Source organism: Sinohyriopsis cumingii, chromosome 5, assembly GCF_028554795.1.
Source record: "Sinohyriopsis cumingii isolate HCF-2022 chromosome 5, ASM2855479v2, whole genome shotgun sequence".
Classification (NCBI taxonomy): Eukaryota; Metazoa; Mollusca; class Bivalvia; order Unionida; family Unionidae; genus Sinohyriopsis; species Sinohyriopsis cumingii.
The window spans coordinates 55,286,329-55,304,206 of record NC_142965.1 but is presented as its reverse complement, the minus strand read 5'-3'; the positions used below and the strand labels follow the sequence as shown (position 1 = coordinate 55,304,206).

The 17,878-nt window shown below is 34.9% G+C and overlaps 1 protein-coding gene across 1 annotated transcript in view; it reads right to left on the bottom strand.

Annotated features, from left to right (window-relative positions):
- LOC149799210 (propionyl-CoA carboxylase alpha chain, mitochondrial-like) overlaps positions 1–17,878 on the bottom strand; it is a 107,931-nt gene that overhangs the window by 46,963 nt on the left and 43,090 nt on the right. Inside the window, exons 5-11 of the mRNA XM_089958479.1 lie at positions 16,582–16,635; positions 15,356–15,524; positions 14,001–14,079; positions 12,137–12,239; positions 9,174–9,268; positions 8,650–8,732; positions 276–413 (exon numbers count right to left, since the gene is read on the bottom strand). Coding sequence (XP_089814605.1) covers positions 276–413; positions 8,650–8,732; positions 9,174–9,268; positions 12,137–12,239; positions 14,001–14,079; positions 15,356–15,524; positions 16,582–16,635 — 721 coding nt within the window. The remainder of the gene's footprint in view (positions 1–275; positions 414–8,649; positions 8,733–9,173; positions 9,269–12,136; positions 12,240–14,000; positions 14,080–15,355; positions 15,525–16,581; positions 16,636–17,878) is intronic.

Below are 17,878 nucleotides of genomic sequence, written 5' to 3'. Positions count from 1 at the left end.
TTTTCACCATAGTTCCCATCAATCCAAATTAATAGCCTACTAAATATGTTGTAAACTAAGTGTTTTTTCCATGGTGCATTCTCTGACTCATCATACATAAAAATAAACCAGATTTTAGTAACTTTTTGGCCTAAATGATAATTTGCTGGATAAAACATTAATGCACCATTTATAAGGTTAAAATTACCTTTATTTGGACCAACTGGTGAACCAAGTTGATTCTTGTGATGCTCAATATGACTGAATTTTAATGTAAATTACAAACATGTACTTACCTTTACCAACACGTAGCATCTGGTGAACCACATCTATTCCTGTTATGCACTCCGTAATTGGATGCTCCACCTGCAGCCTGGTGTTCATTTCCAGGAAATAAAAATTCTTCTTTGAGTCAACAAGAAACTCCACAGTGCCTGACAAAAACCAAAGGCACAATTAAACAAGAGACAGATGAACAGACAGATGCAAGAAGCCCAACAAAAATGTTGTGTAAAATAATAAAATGTCCCACTATTGGATCCATAGCTCAACAAAAATGTTGTGTAAAATAATAAAATGTCCCACTATTGGATCCATAGCTCAACAAAAATGTTCTGTAAAATAATACAATGTCCCACTATTGGATCCATAGCTCAACAAAAATGTTCTGTAAAATAATACAATGTCCCACTATTGGATCCATAGCTCAACAAAAATGTTCTGTAAAATAATACAATGTCCCACTATTGGATCCATAGCTCAACAAAAATGTTCTGTAAAATAATACAATGTCCCACTATTGGATCCGGAGCCCAACAAAAATGTTGTGTAAAATAATAAAATGTCCCACTATTGGATCCATAGCTCAACAAAAATGTTCTGTAAAATAATAAAATGTCCCACTATTGGATCCATAGCTCAACAAAAATGTTCTGTAAAATAATAAAATGTCCCACTATTGGATCTGGAGCCAAACAAAAATGTTGTGTAAAATAATACAATGTCCCACTATTGGATCCATAGCTCAACAAAAATGTTGTGTAAAATAATAAAATGTCCCACTATTGGATCTACAGCCCAACATAAATGTTCTGTAAAATAATACAATGTCCCACTATTGGATCTGGAGCAATAGGATTTCGCTGAATTTTAATTTAATCAAATGATTTGAAAATAAAGAACATTTTTACACAATTTGTTATTTCTGTGGCACAGTAAAATCTACCGTAGCAAAGATTATATGTAAAGAACACCTGTTCATACAGGACAATATTTATGAACCCGTGTAGTTACAATAACCATGGTTCCCACGCTTTTCTAAAGATAAATTTCCAGGTCATTTCTGGGGTTTTTCAAGGATGAAATTACTTTTTTCAAGTTTCACATATGACTATTACTGAATGGAATTAACGAACATTTTAGATAATAAAACATGCATTTTTTTAAACCTAAAGATGTTTCTCTTTCGAGACTCTCCAAAAACACTGAAGTCAGAAAAGATGATCACGTACAAAACCACAAAATGTATCACATGAAACAAGTTTGATTATATTCATATAAATTGGTATGTTAAGTCATTTTAATGTACAGAATAAAAATTCTAACTTTATTTTGCTGCATTATGTTGCTAAGTGGGAACAACATAATGAACATAAATTATGTTTTGTTTCCTTTCAAACCTTTAATTCTATAGCAATATATATATATATATATATATATATATATATATATATATATATATATATATATATATATATATATCTGCATCTCATAAAAAGTAACATTTCCTATTACAGTATAAAAAAAAAATAAACGCAATAAATTAGAGTCTTGACTTGTAACGAAAAGAGTTTAACCCTGAATTTATCTGTGCCAATAAAATCCCAAACAAGATTTTTCAAACAACCTAATTTCCTTAAGACGATCTGGTTAAATATCCATCATTTAAAAAACATTTTCAAAATGGTTGATTAAAATTTTAACAAAAGGCCTTCAAAATTATATACTGTTGTCTAAACAAGGACTGGATTTTCTGCAAAATCAACTTGACTTCTCGTAATTTGTTAAATCAGTCTCCAAGCCCTGTATTGATACTGGGGCTCATATTGTTTTTTAATATATTATACAAGAGAAAACAATTTCTCATTTCAGCTCTGAAATTCAACAATTTGGACAACAAATATGGCTTAAAATGAGTAGCAGTCCGTTTTCTAATCCGAGTTTCCTCCGAATATTCCCACCTCTTTTTTCATATTTGGACATTTAGGTTAAGGTGTAGGATCATTGCAAGAGGCATATAAAAAATTTGGAATTTGCCACCACCGTGCAGTAGTAACATATGGTAGTCACTTACCAGAGGACCCAGATAATTTAAACTTATGTTATATCGACTCATACCTGCATAAAATAAATAGGAAAATGATTTTCTCAGAAATGGCAAGTATTATAATCGTTATGTCATTAATCCACTGACAGACAAGACAAAACTACAGCAAAGATGAAACCTGGCCCTGTACTCGCTATATGCATTACTAGTCACATGACTTCACAAATCTCAAATGACATCGGAAGTCCAGTAGTCACGTGATAACAACAACAAACTCCTTTATAATGTTGTTGTAAGGAATTCAATCATATTAAATGAAAGTCAGATACTTTCTGTAAAAGTCAGCAATCTGGCCAGTATGATTTATCAAGCAGAGAGCACATGTCAACGTGGTAGTCACATGATACAACAAAAACCAGAAGTTGTTCTCAGAATATATACATTTTTGTATATTTTTTTTTAAAACCAGTATAAGACTTTCATTTAATATTGTTTTATTTTTTTCTCTACAACATCTGAATATGTGGGTTGTTAGATTTGTGTACTCATGTGACTAGCAATGCAAATTGCGAGTACCAGGTCACATTTCAACTACAACGTAGTTTTATCTTGTCTTTCAGCAGATAAAAGACATAATGATTTTAATACTCACAATTTCTGAGAAATAAGTAATTTTCATATCGATTGCATGCATGTATCACTCGATCTAACATCGTTTAACGTTTGCTTGGCCATCCGGTAAGCAACTATGCTTTACCACCACCATGTTGGCCTCTTGTGATGCTAGACTGGTTTTCATACCTTCCATGTAAGGAAAGATACAGATATCAAACTGACTTTGAAAATAAAAGTCTACCAGACAAATCTGATTCACTGGGCATTTAGACTGACTCATCATATATGTTCACTGCAAACAACCAAATGATCCATACTGCACCCTCAGAAAATTCTGGTTAGAACTCGATCAATTTAACTCAAAATCAGTTTAGTTACAACTCCATTACATGACTGTTTTGGGCATCAAGTGGTGGTGGAAAATTCCTGGGTTTTTCATGACTTTCATCAATATTTGCATAATTCAAGGACTTTTCAGAGTCAGGAAAAAAATTATCATTTCTCCCTACTTTTTCCCCGGTTTCCCAGTAGCGTGGGAACCCTGAATAACTCTAAAGAATTAAATGTATATAGAACGGACACCTGTTCACAAATGACATTCCTTTATACCCCTAGTGTCCTTCATAGGCAGGTCTCATGTTTTGTATGACTGAACAAGTACAATGTATTAATTCAATAGAGGTAAAGCATAAAATAAAATTAGACAACAAAGTGTATTCTTCACAATACACAAATGATTCTGCAAAATCAATTATATAACACCCATGACAGGTTCTGCTTTTCCTACTATACCTTTTGACTCAACATGACTGGTATTTATACATGCTTCAACAACTATAAAACACAACACAAATGAAATAACAGAGAAGCAGTCAATCACAAAAAATTACAAGGAGAGAAACTAAAATTTGCCTTGACAAAGCATGAATAACTATGCTAACATGTGCTTACCATGGCATCAGCTGCAAATTTCGACACCACAAAGAGGAAATTTTCAATTGTACCCTTCTGTTACTGATAAACAGTTATGTGAAAAGTTTGGTACCACAAAAAGGAAAGTTTAATTCAAACTTTCAGTTACTGATAAAAAGTTATGTGAAAAATTCAGTACCACAAAAATGGTATTTGAATTCTACTATTCAGTTACTTATAAAAAATTATGTGAAAAGTTCAGTACCACTAAAAAGGAATTTTAATTATACCATTCAATTAGTTATAAAGTTATAAAAATATAAAAGTTTATGACAAAACAGGAAGATAATCATTTACTTAAAAACTTTGTGCAGGTTGTAAAAACAGATGTTTGCCCTGCTTTCCAATCCTAGGACACGATTCTGCATATGTGCAGTAAGCATTATGGAATAGCTAAACCTGATAAAATGCATCATTGGAAAAGAAAACAAATTTAAGAGAGAAAGACGATGAAGACAAACATTATGAACACACAGAATACAGCTGAATGATCATATGGATTACTGGAATGACTTTTTTACAGTAAAGTAGCTCTAGATTCCTGTATTTATTTTTTTAACAAACAACAAACAGGACAAAATAATAATCCATATCTTTCTCAAGATTTCTTAATGAAAATTTGGCATGGACTCTGCCAAAATTAGAAAATATGAAAATCATTACAAGCATCACTTGCATAAAATTGAAAAATTAAACTAATGCCTCTTCAAAGAAGCATAAAATCACACATTAATAACTTCATATTTATCAATCTATTACCTGCAAGCAACTATGAACACTGTATATTAAGACATACAGGCACAATATGTACCAGAGAATCTGGGTCAATGTTGTTTGTTCTGATTATTTTTTCATGCCAAGAGCACAGACCTATATCTGAGAATACATTATGTGAGGGCAGATCTTGGTCTAGTCAGTTACATCTAACTGCATTTTGTGAGATCACATCTCTATTTTTTTACATCTGACTGTGCATTATAAGATCAGATCTAGGTCTAGTTTGTTACATCTGACAGTGCATTATGAGATGAGATCATGGTCTATTTTGTTACATCTGACTGCATTATGAGATCAGATCTAGGTCTATTTTGTTACATCTGACTGTGCATTATGAGATCAGATCATGGTCTATTTTGTTACATCTGACAGTGCATTATGCGCGAACAGATCTAGGTTAATTTTTTTACATCTGACAGTGCATTATGAGATCAGATCTAGGTCTATTTTGTTACATGTGACAGTGCATTATGTGAGATCAGATCTAGGTCTATTTTATTACATCTGACAGTGCATTATATAAGATCAGATCTAGGTCTATTTTGTTACATCTGAGAGTACATTCAATGAAAGCAGATTTAGGTCTATTCTGTTACATTGGACTGCATTATGTAATACCAGATCTAGGTCTATTTTCCATTACACCTTACTTATATTATGTTAAGGTAGATCTGGGCATAGTCTGTTACATCAGACTGCATTATTTGATAGCAGACCCATGTGTATTCTGTTACATCTGATTGCATTATGTGACAGCAGACCTGGGTATATTGTTACATCAGACTGCATTATGTGACAGCAGACCTGGGTATATTCTGTTACATCAGACTGCATTATGTGACAGCAGACCTGGGTATATTCTGTTACATCAGACTGCATTATGTGACAGCAGACCTGGGTATATTCTGTTACATCAGACTGCATTATGTGACAGCAGACCTGGGTATATTGTGTTACATTTAACTGCATTTTGTGAAGGCAGATCTAGTCCATTTTGTTACATCTGACAGTGCATTATGTGAGGGCAGATCTGGGTTTATCATGTTCACTTGGGTATGCATTAAACATTAATAAATATGGTGAAACAGTGACAGCAATAGATGATGTGCTTATGAAATTGGTGAATGATTTTAACTAATTGAAAAAATATCAAGCTTTTACATAAATAATGGTTCTAGCCATCCAAAATCACTAATAAAAAATATAGGTTCATGTACACTTTCTTAAGCTACACAAATAAAGAACATTAAAGAGGCAAAAAGCTGGCCATTGTCAGTGTGTCAAGCCCATCCCCAAGGACAGACATTAACAGGCAAAATCTGGCCACAGTCAGTGTGTCAAGCCCATCCCCAAGGACAGACATTAAATAGGCAAAAAACTGGCCATAGTCAGTGGATCAAGCATATCCCCAAGTAAGGGACAGTAAATAGGCAAAAAACTGGCCATAGTCAGTGTGTCAAGCCCATCCCCAAGTAAAAGACATTAAATAAGCAAAAAACTGTTGTTACGTGTTTAGGCTCGAATAAACAGTAACACAGAAAGAGTGAAGACAACAAGCTTTTTAAAATTTAACAAATAATTTATTTTCCTGGAAAAATTCTGTAAAAATGAAAAAAGAACTTACGGTCTCAAGAATCAAATCCAAAAATAATCTAAGAATAATCCATGAATTATTTTGCAAAAGTCCTAGTAACAAATGTTCTAATAATTTCAAGTTCAAATCCTGATGGAAAATCCAAGATCGATGACGGTGACATATGCTTTAGTCAGTACTGTGCTTATCTACAGTTCTTTGTAGAAATACAAATAATGGCACTCCAGTATTGGAAATCCAAATTAAATTTGTAAGCAATGTCTTTCCAAAATTTCTGTGTGAACACTCAAAATATTTCCAGAGAAAAAAAGAACTAATTCTTTTGCAATCCAACTGATCTGAAGAAAATTATAACTTAAATCTGGCTACAACAAAATAACTTGACATCAGTATAAAAAGCCCAAAACTGAGAAATCTCTCTCAAAGCATCTCTATTAAAATTAACAAATGCGCGTAATGGAAAAACCGGAATTGCAAAACTGAAAGGGTGGGGGTCACGTGATCGTGTTTATGTCACGTACACCAAAAATGACCCTGATGACAACCAATCATTCTACTCCAAGAAATAAAAATTTAAAAAATTGTTTACCATGTAGAATTTAGATTAACACCTGGTGTTTATAAACTAACAATCAAGGTCAAACAATTTTCTGAAAAAGTATCATCTCTAGTGAATAAATTTACATTATAATAGCATATAATAGAATACAAAATTTTAAACTGACAAACAATTAAATTAAACTAAATATGAATTAAATCACATATACGTAACACTGTCCAGATTCAGTGTCAAGCCCATCCCCAAGGAAGGGACATTAAATAGGCAAAAAGCTGGCCATATTCAGTATGTCATGACCATCCCCAAGTAAGGGACATTAAATAGGCAAAAATCTGGCCACAGTCAGTGTGTCAAGCCCATCCCCAAGGAAGGGACATTAAATAGGCAAAATCTAGCCACAGTCAGTGTGTCAAGCCCATCCCCAAGGAAGGGACATTAAATAGGCAAAATCTGGCCACAGTCAGTGTGTCAAGCCCCTCCCCAAGGAAGGGACATTAAATAGGCAAAATCTGGCCACAGTCAGTGTGTCAAGCCCATCCCCAAGTAAGGGACATTAAATAGGCAAAAAGCGGTCCATAGTGTGTCAAGCCCATCCCCAAGGAAGGGACATTAAATAGGCAAAATCAGGCCACAGTCAGTGTGTTAAGCCCATCCCCAAGCAAGGGACATTAAATAGGCAAAAAAGCTGGCCATAGTCAGTGTGTCAAGCCCATCCCCAAGGAAGGGACATTAAATAGGCAAAATCAGGCCACAGTCAGTGTGTTAAGCCCATCCCCAAGCAAGGGACATTAAATAGGCAAAAAAGCTGGCCATAGTCAGTGTATCAACTCCATCCCCAAGCGACATTAAACAGGCAAAAAGCTGGCCACAACCAGCATGACAAGCCCATCCCCAAGCATTTGGAAAACTGGTATTGCTCACATCAAAATGAATCCAAACTGTTAGCGAGTAACATTGTATGTTCAACTCTACTGGAGAAAATAACCACACAAAACCTTAATAAGAGTTTAAGCTAGGGTGTGGCTGGACAGATATAAAGATGAGCATATGAATGTACATACATATAGATGGACACTAGATACCAAAGTCATCTCCATGTTATGCTTCTGCCAAAGTTGGCTCAGTGAAAAGTATGAGGAACGGTACCACCCCCACCCACCCGGTCAATAACTGTCCATAAAGATATAGCTAATGAATATTCAAAAATTGATGAAATTTCCACAGGTTGAAAATCATGGACTCTCTTTATTAACTACAAAGCAAAAGGATAAGTTGGTGAATTTTATACCGTATGACACAATTACTGAGATCACACTGGTATTCCGCAATATAAAGCGTACATGTCCAATTTATGGCAGGTCATAAATCACTCAAATATATGCCAAATTATCACATTATTTTTGAATACTTTATCATTTGTTTCGACAAGGCTGTTATCATGTTTATCACAATTGCATAAGTAATTTTGATTTTCATTATTTAATAAGAAACAGCAGTCACAACCATGCCCTTGTATGCCAAATCTCTCAACCACAGTTCACTTCAGTAAGATACACTTCGATAAGAAGTGACATCATACTGCAGCCAATGTGGGCATGTGAGAAAGCTTGCCAGTAGCTTCTCGTGGGTCGGTGGTTCTTTCCGGGGTTTTCCGGGTTCTTCCTCCACCATTAATACTGGCCGCCATGTATAGCCCTATCGTGCTGAAAAATGGCGTTAAACCCCACAACAACAACAACAACGACATCATACTGATGCGGTAATTATGTAATGATTATATGATTTTAAGCTGCACAATGAATTTATTAATGAAAGAAACAAAATTACCAGCTGAATAATACTCTACAGCCTTGGCCAGTGACACTGCCTGTTCTCCCATGGCTTTCCTCATGGCTGGGTCCACAAATGTACTGAAGTGCAGGCAAATACAGCAATTAACCAGTCATCAGGCTCAATATAAAAACCAGTGTATCATTTATACTAGAAATGTGTTGAGACAAAAACTAATACTTGTCCATGCATTCAATGTTACTTTCAGTCAAATATGCTGCAGAACTGTGCAGCAGTAGTCCAGAGGAAAAATAAAGAATGCACTGTAAAATAATTTGCAAAAGCTAAGTGGTAAATAACTTTCTATTAACTGCAAACGCTAAATTCTAAATATATTTCCAAAACAAGCATGATCTATTTGCTTACCTGTCTGGACTTTAATCAACATGAACCACCAACTGAACAAATTGCTGACAGTCATTGATGAAAAACAAAATGTACAGACAAAACATCAACTGCTGTGTTTCTTAAAACTGCATTAAAGGTCACTGTATTCAACTGGTTATAACATAACAGTCTACCTGGGTGCTTCCTCAATGACTTTCTGATTTCTTCTCTGAATGGAGCATTCTCTCTCATTTAACCACAGAACATTCCCATATTTGTCACCCAACACCTGTGGAAAGTAGGATGTAAATAACCACACATTACTTTGTTTGTCACCTGACACTTGTGGAAATCAAGATGTAAATAACAATCAAACATTACTTTGTCCTCTAACACCTGTGGAAATTAAGTAAAAAACAAGTACACATTACTTTGTAAGTCACCTAACACCTGTGGAAATTATGATGTAACATATTACTTTTTCGCCTAATACCTGGGGAAATTAAGATGTAAATAACAACTACACATAACTTATTTAGTTACCTAACACCTGTGGAAATTAAGACGCAACAAAATAACTGTTAGTCACCTAACACTGGTGGAAATTAAGACATAACACATTACACTGATAGTCACCTAACACTGGTGGAAATTAATATATAACACATTACACTTGGAACGTACTTTAAAGTAAATGTGCTTCGTCATTCGTTACGTGATTGTGCTATGTTTTTCCACTGAATTAAGACCAATATGACCTGTTACAAAATTAATGAATATTTTAAAGCTGTGTGTGCATATTTTCAATGGAATCACTTGTATTGTGGATTCAGTATATATAAACAGTATTCACGTATATGTACCAATTTGTGGTTCTCTACATAAAGTAAACTATTATATATGTCTTCTCTGTTTTCACTACAGGTGTACATCTCATTTAATATGCATCAATTTAAGATGGTAACTGTGCCGATGAAGCACGTATTCTACCGCCCGCATTTATTATCCACACACACACACACACATACAATTTTTTGGGGGGTACATTTTTTTTCAGCTAACTGACTTGGTTGCATATAACACGGTTCGGTATATTATGTGGTTGGGTTCTATGGCTCCCAACTACTGTGTTATAGCGGGGTCACACTGTATCAGCATATTAAATCATTTATGATTTACTCCTTCTCTTTTATAACACCCTAAATTTGTTTTACCAACATGTAAACCGCTATTTCGCGAGTGGTTTGCTCTTTTTCACTTTTTTCACTTACAAAAATTATTTTCTCCAACATTAAAATTTGAATCATGTAATCCCTGTAACATCATGAAAAAAAACACAGAAAATCACAAGCCTTTAACACTATTTATCGAATCCCACAAATGATTCTCACTTGCTGGTTTAATAGACAAAGACCCTATTCACCTCCAGGTAATATGGATTAACTCCAAAGACAAACAATATATGTGACCACTACCTTAATTTCAGCACTACAATGGCAATTCATGACATGTATATTAGCCTGGTTTATGGGCTGTACCATCTGTCACTATATACAAGCCGGAAGCCAGAATCCTCTTTTTTGTTATATTCATATGTGTTTTAGATCAGAACAATCTTTACTATTCAGGTGATCATTGTTACAAATGATTACATAAAAATCATTAGTGTCTGTCTCCGTTCTCGCAATATGGTCATTCACGGAGCTGGATATTGGGTCCCAGGTCCTACCTGCAGCTATGATAAGGCCAGGAACCAAGTTACATGTATTCTACAGGTATTTTAGTCTGGTTTACAATACATATAAAACACTATACACATACTTACAACATTTCAGATACCAGTAGCCAGTTTTTTTTGTTTTTAAAAAAAAATGTATAAGTGGTCATTGGATTAAATAAAGGTTGGTGGTGTTTATCCCAGTTTTTGCAATGTAGTCATTCATAGCAGTGTCAAAATGCATATTTTGCCAAGATACAGTGGTTGCTGGTCACTCATGGCAGCGCATTTATATAATAAAATCGATCTGTGCATTATGATTGTGGTCGGAAATGACAAGTGGTTGCTCAGAGCAGAGGTTGCTGATAACAGTTTTTACTGTAGTAATATTTATGCAATAGAAATAGAAAGCTTGGGACTGTTCCCTACCAATTTACCTACCTAACTGCCTACTTACCCAACTACCAGCCTACTTATCCACCTATACACTTACAGCACATTTGGATCCTACTATTCAAAGTTTTACAAAAATCCATATGTTTTATTGAATCTTTAAAATTCTCACAGAACTTGCTATCAAACCAACAAGTTTCTCCTTAGCTGTCCATATTCAGCAATCTGCCTCTACATGGGTCATCTCCAATTCCTTCAACAACTAAGACTGATGTTATATTAGCATGGTCAGTAGGTAAGGTGAAAGCATGCTACATGTAGATTCGTATATTTATTGGAAAGGTTATTTCAAAACAGAAACATTTAAACATACTATAATAAGAGTGTCTCAAAGGGGCTCACAGGCTGAAAAGAATTTCCAAGAAGTCACGATAAGACCACGGAGTTTTTAAACCAGGTTTTTTTAAATTAAATGCTGCAGTTGACATATTGGATTTCAACTTGGCACCATTTTTATTTAGGACCCACAAGGCATCGTATGAAGTCTTCTGGTGGAAACAGGAGCACAGATAAGATTTTCAAGTTGCCCATCATGATGGCCATATTCAATTCTATTTAGTACCAATTAGACATAATAAGAAGTCTTTTTGTGAAAGCACAAAACTGTTAAGACCAGTCCTCTAGGAGAAGCAGTAATAAAAAAATATTAAGATGGCCACAGAGGTAGTCATATTGGAAGTTGGATCAGCACCATTTTTATTTATGACCAACTAGACATCATAAGAAGCCTTCTGTGAATACCCAATGCTGATATGACCATCCATGTAGGAGAAATAGTGTGGACAAAATCTTTTATTATGACCACTGTCACAGACATACTGAATGTTTGAATGGCACCATTAGGACCAACCAGACCTCTTAATTAGTTGTATTTAACCACATGAATAACAAAACTTCTTTGTGCATAATTGTTTTCTTTTTTTTATAAAAATAAAATAAATACAAAACAAGTATTTTATCAGTTATATTTCTAACTCCATATTTTACCTGCATTTCAATATGTCTTGGGTTGTCAATAAACTTTTCTATCAACATCCTGTCATCTCCAAAGCTTGACTTGGCCTCTTGGGATGACAAACGGAAAGCAGTTCTGAAAACAGAGCATCATTTAAATATAAAATAATTTATTTCACAGGACCACTATAGTGGCCTAGTGGTTGAAGCATCTACCTCAGATGTGGGAGGTCGTGGGTTTGAACCCCGGCCGAGTCATACCAAAGACTTATAAAAATGGTATTAACAGCTGCCTCACTTGGCGCTCAGCATTAAGAGGTTATTGTGAGGACTAGTCGGCCTGATGTAATGTAGTGTGACTGGGTGGGACATAATGCTACGTGTCCACGGCATGATGCCCAAGTAATCAACATCACTATAAACAGCCACACAATGGACATTATAGCAACGTGACTGAAAATTTTTTAAAGCTACATTAAAAATCCAAATCACACACACACACACACACAATAGTTAAAGGCATAAACACATCTTTCTGCTGGACACTTATCCAAAATCCAGTGTGATCATAGTTGTTGTTCATCCCTTCACTGTACTGTACATTTAAACACTAAAGACATACCAATGCTCTATGCATCATTCAAACTCTAGTAACCATAAGCTGACCTACAACAAAATGTAAGTGACCATTTCAAAGTTTAGGATGACATACCCTAATAAACTGGTCAACTGAGACACTGAAAAAAGAAATTTAGTGAAATGACTTCTCTTTCCAGCAATAAAAGGGCAAAGTTGACAAAAAATTTGAAACTTAAGCATGGAAGGTTCAAAATTTCAAATGTTCAAAACAGTCATATTTAATTTCTGTTCTTGCATATTTTCTAATTAAAATACTAATGAAATATTAGGCAAAGCCATCTCTTCATGTTTATAGGATGACGGATTTTATTGTTAATGGACCTGACTAGGCTGAATGATTCACTTCTGACTGGGCTACAGAAAATTAATTTTTCACTCATATTTTCCAGATAACAATATAATTTCTGGCATTTTTGATCATCAAATTAGCACAAAAAATGTACAACTGCACAGAAAAACTCTTTATTTTTTTCTCCAGAAAAACCCAACACAAAAGTCACCATCTTACTCTGAATTTTAAATGCAAAGAAGTGACAAAAAATGGTGTGGAATGGCATGAATTTAAGGCAAGGTTGTTGTTGTTGTTGTTCTATGGTTTAACGCCATTTTTCAGCACAAGATAGGCTTTACATGGTGGCCAGTACAACTTGTGGAGGAAGAACCCTGAAAAACCCAGGGAAGAACCACCGACCCATGAGAAGCTACTGACAGGCTTTCCCACGTACCCATGCTAGCCGATACTTGGACTCGAACCCATGCAGACAGAGGTGAGATGGCAGTGATCTGGAACAGTGAGTGCTTTAGACCACTCGGCCACTCAGGGCTCCTTAAGGCAAGGTGAAGTGAACTTTGCTTTTGACTATGTTTAAAGCAAAAAGGAGACTTTAGTGGAATTATTAAACCTGAATCCTTCCCAAATATGGATCCAATCCTAAACCTTCATTTCTTCTCTGGAAAGCTTATTTTAAAAATTGTATCAACCACAAATGTGCTTATGGTATGATTTTGTAAAAATCTAAAAGACTTTTGTGCTTGCATTGCTCTGCAACAAGTTTGGCTGAAACTAGTCTGATGTTTCACAAGTTAAAGACAGCAACTGTTGACAGACGCCAGGACAAAGGATCATACCACAAGCTCATCTGGCCTTACAGAAATCTGAGTGAACAAAAACCAGTCAGCTAAACCAATTTAACCTCCTCCAGTTTATTTTTGCGACTGGCTGCTTTCCTTATAATAAAAAAACAGACCTCCCACCTACCTTGCCTCTTTGTCATCCCAGGCAATCCTCATTCCCTTCCCACCACCTCCAGCTGAGGCCTTGATCATCACTGGATAACCTGTGAGAACAAATAGGAGTCAATGAATGTTTAACAGAATTGATAATTTATTTATTTATTTGTATTAATTCTTTGAATATTTAGAAAACACAATCATCTTTGCTATCCAGTAGAAAATTGTGATATAAACTGGGAAATGTGATTAAAAGACATGAAAAAATTGAATTCTATTGGAAAAGAACGGTCTTTTGTGCTATCTTAAAAATGATGATCCCATATAAACAAGTTAGAGTAGTGATTTGCCAATCAAATTACAGCAGTAATTATGGCTGAGGTTATATTTATATGTGGTAAGATATTACAATGCTGTATGAAGGTTCCATATTAGAAGGTTGCCAAATTAGCTCCATTTGGACACTGTTGGACTCATAATTCAAGGGTTGTAGGTTCTACAAGTCCCAGCTCAGCCCTGGTCAGCTGTGGGAAAGGTACTTCTATCAGCATCAATACTGTGTCTAAAGTACCATTAAAACCAACAAAAGCAAATAAACAAGACCATATTATAAATCAGGGTCTCATATAAAGAGTGAAATTAATCAGTATGCATTTCTGTCTTAATTAAAAATCTGATTTTGTTTCTCTGCCTACTACATCAACTTGACGACATGAATAATTAAGGGTTATTCAATATTGTTGCACATGGAAAGACTTCCATGGGATTTTATTCATACAACCAAACGAAACAAATTTGAATTTTCAAAATCATAAAATTAAAATTCAACACGAACATTTCCTCTTGGACACTAAATCTGAATTTACCCCAAAATGAGTTTTTTCTTACAACTTATGTAGAAACAGTTGAAGTACCACCAGATTTGGCAAATTCTGGCTTGTAATAATGTCAGTATTAAAAATACAAGTACTATGTTAAGAATGATACATTAGCCATGGGCCATTCCACTTAAATATACACAGCAACTAGGGAAGGCACTATTTTAAAAAAACAAATATCCCATGGTACTTTGTTTACTCAAAGACTTCATATGAAAATGATTTAAGATTTTAACTTGGATCTAGGATTGACTACTCAATAAAGAAAGTGCCATCCCTGCATCCCATGTATGTTTTACTTGAACAGTCCTAAAGCAAAAATATAAATTTAATAGGAGGAAATTTCAGCTAATTGCTCACCTCATATTTCATATTCAGACTGGGGAAGGTGGGTGGATGGGAAGGATGATTAATGAGGCATGTTCCAAGAACTGAGTAATACAATCCACTGAATGTTATGTGGCTGGTTTTATCAAAATTCATATATTATAAAAAGTATCCTGACCTATTTCTTTGGCAAGCTCCACACAGTGGTCTGCATCTTTCACCACACCATCATGACCAGGGATCATATTTACTTTGGCGTTCTTTGCTATCCGCTTGCTTTCGATTTTGTCTCCCATTGCATGAATAGACTTGCTGCTTGGACCTATGAACTCCACTCCAATTTCCGCCTTAAATAAAACAGAGTAGAACCCAATCAGCAGTACAACAAGAATTCCTAGGAATTACACATCAGGATTGTTCCTATGCCTTATAGATATATATTACTGAAAAATGGAGAGCAATTGGATAGATAAATAGTTCAACTCTATGTCCTGCCAGTTTCAAGATGCAACAAGAGTCCATCAAAAAAACACAATATACTGGGTGAGAAGAATTTTCAGCCATTCAAAATGAGACCATTTCTTCCTTTTTACTGTTGACTGTTGAAAGTCTCTGATATTCTTTAACAATAACAAGATTTTCAAATTAGCTTCTGTGGTACATGTACTGGATGTAAGTGTGGCACCATTTTCATTTAGGACAATGTAAGTCTCTTGGTGAAACCCCATGTCATAATGATCATCAATTCAAGTGTAGTGACAAGATTTTTAGGACAGTTGTTGTGGCAGCCATGCTGGATGTATGACTGGCACCATTCTCCTTTAGGACCAACTAGGTATCATAAGTCTATTTGTGAAAAAACCCATGCTGATATGACCATCCATTTGAAATGGACTAGAGATAACCATATTTGTCAAGATATCACTTTCTATTCAGGCTGTGGTGTCCATACTGGATATCAGATTGGCACCATTTTTATTTAAGACCAAGTACACAGCATACAAAGTCTTTTAGTGAAAACCCCATGCTGATACATCAACGCATTCTGGAGGAATAGTGATAAGATTTTCAAGATGGCCATTGTGGCAGCCATGCTGATGTCCAAGCAGAACCATTTTCGTTTAGGACCAAACAGACCATGAAATAAATGTGTCTGTAAAGTTTCAAGGCAATCCTCCCAAAAGTTTAGGAGAAGTGACAACAAACTTGTGCTGACACAAAAACAACAGACAACAGACCATCTGAAAAGCTCTTCTGGTCAATGACCTGTAGCACTAAAATTAATCAAATACAGGCAAAAAGAAAGAGAATTTGGAGACTGTTAGGTTTTTGAATATGTCAAAAGTAAATCAATTTACAGACACTGCAGATGAACACTTTTTGATGAATACTGTATTCACTTACCAGCTTAGCTGCAAACACAGTGTTCTCAGAAAGGAAGCCATAACCTGGATGAACCTGTCACAAAAAGAAAATAGTTTTAATTTTCTATAGCTTCTTAAGCTATGTAGTATTTCAATTTAAAGAATGTTACCAGTTTCTGTCAATAAAAGCAAACATTATTTAACTTTTCAAAATCAGTTTTCATTAAATTTTCAACATTTCAATATTAAATTTGACTTACTTCTATCTCCAAAAGAAACTAACCCCAAAATTGTTATAATGCTAAGTTTCTAAATATACCTTTAATGGAGAAGAATAAATACTATAAATATCCACCCATATGGCACTGTAATATACTGGATTTGTCTCATTTCAGCATGTAAATTTTTATACTTAGTATCTGGTAGAGATACACCACTGATCTTGAAATAACAATGCCACTTTCACCAGTGAGTGTCCAAATTTTCCCCAAAAGGTGGATCTCCAACAGAACTGACATTATCCATGGAATAATTGCCAGTGCCATGAATAATTTATCACTCATTTAATTCTTAAATGCATGTATATTTTTAGCAATCCACAATATTTACATTTATCAGGGCTCATGGAAGCCACTCATCCTCACATCCTAACCAGGTAAAAATTGGCTAGGCCAATTGAAACTTTACTACGCAAAGAGAGAAGATGCAGAGTCGCACTTTGAAAATAAATACAAGTGCTATTCCTACCCTGAACAAGAGTCAAAGTTAAACATTACTTAACAAAGGCATCCGTCTATAATAAATAATCCCTGCCAGATATGCGGACTTGTTGTCAATCTATAACATCTCATTAAGGAAACTACTTTGGGTTCATTGCACATTTACCCAATAAGCGTGATACAAATATAAGTAAATATTATAAACATTTTATATTTCATCTTCACACCTAGCCCTCGATTTTCCTAATGGAATCCGCATTTACAATGACACTTTTCAGTAATACAAGCACAATTTTAATGTGGAGTAGGTTTCCCTTTCAAAGAGCTATCATACATCTGTATGTGTCAGATCTCAGAGAAGTTAAGAGAGAGAATGTAAAATATTTGCTGATTTTTCACATGGTCAGGCAATGTTACCATTGCCCCAGGAAACCCGTTTTTCAAGACTGAAGCTTTGGTTATACACTGTCATGCCCAATGGAAGATGTCCGCAGATACTTACAAAAGTAAGCACAGTAAAACCTGTATGAGTGACCTCTGCTTTGAGCAACCACTTGCCATTTACAACCACAATCATACTGCATGGATTAATTTTATCATATAAATGCCCTGTCATGA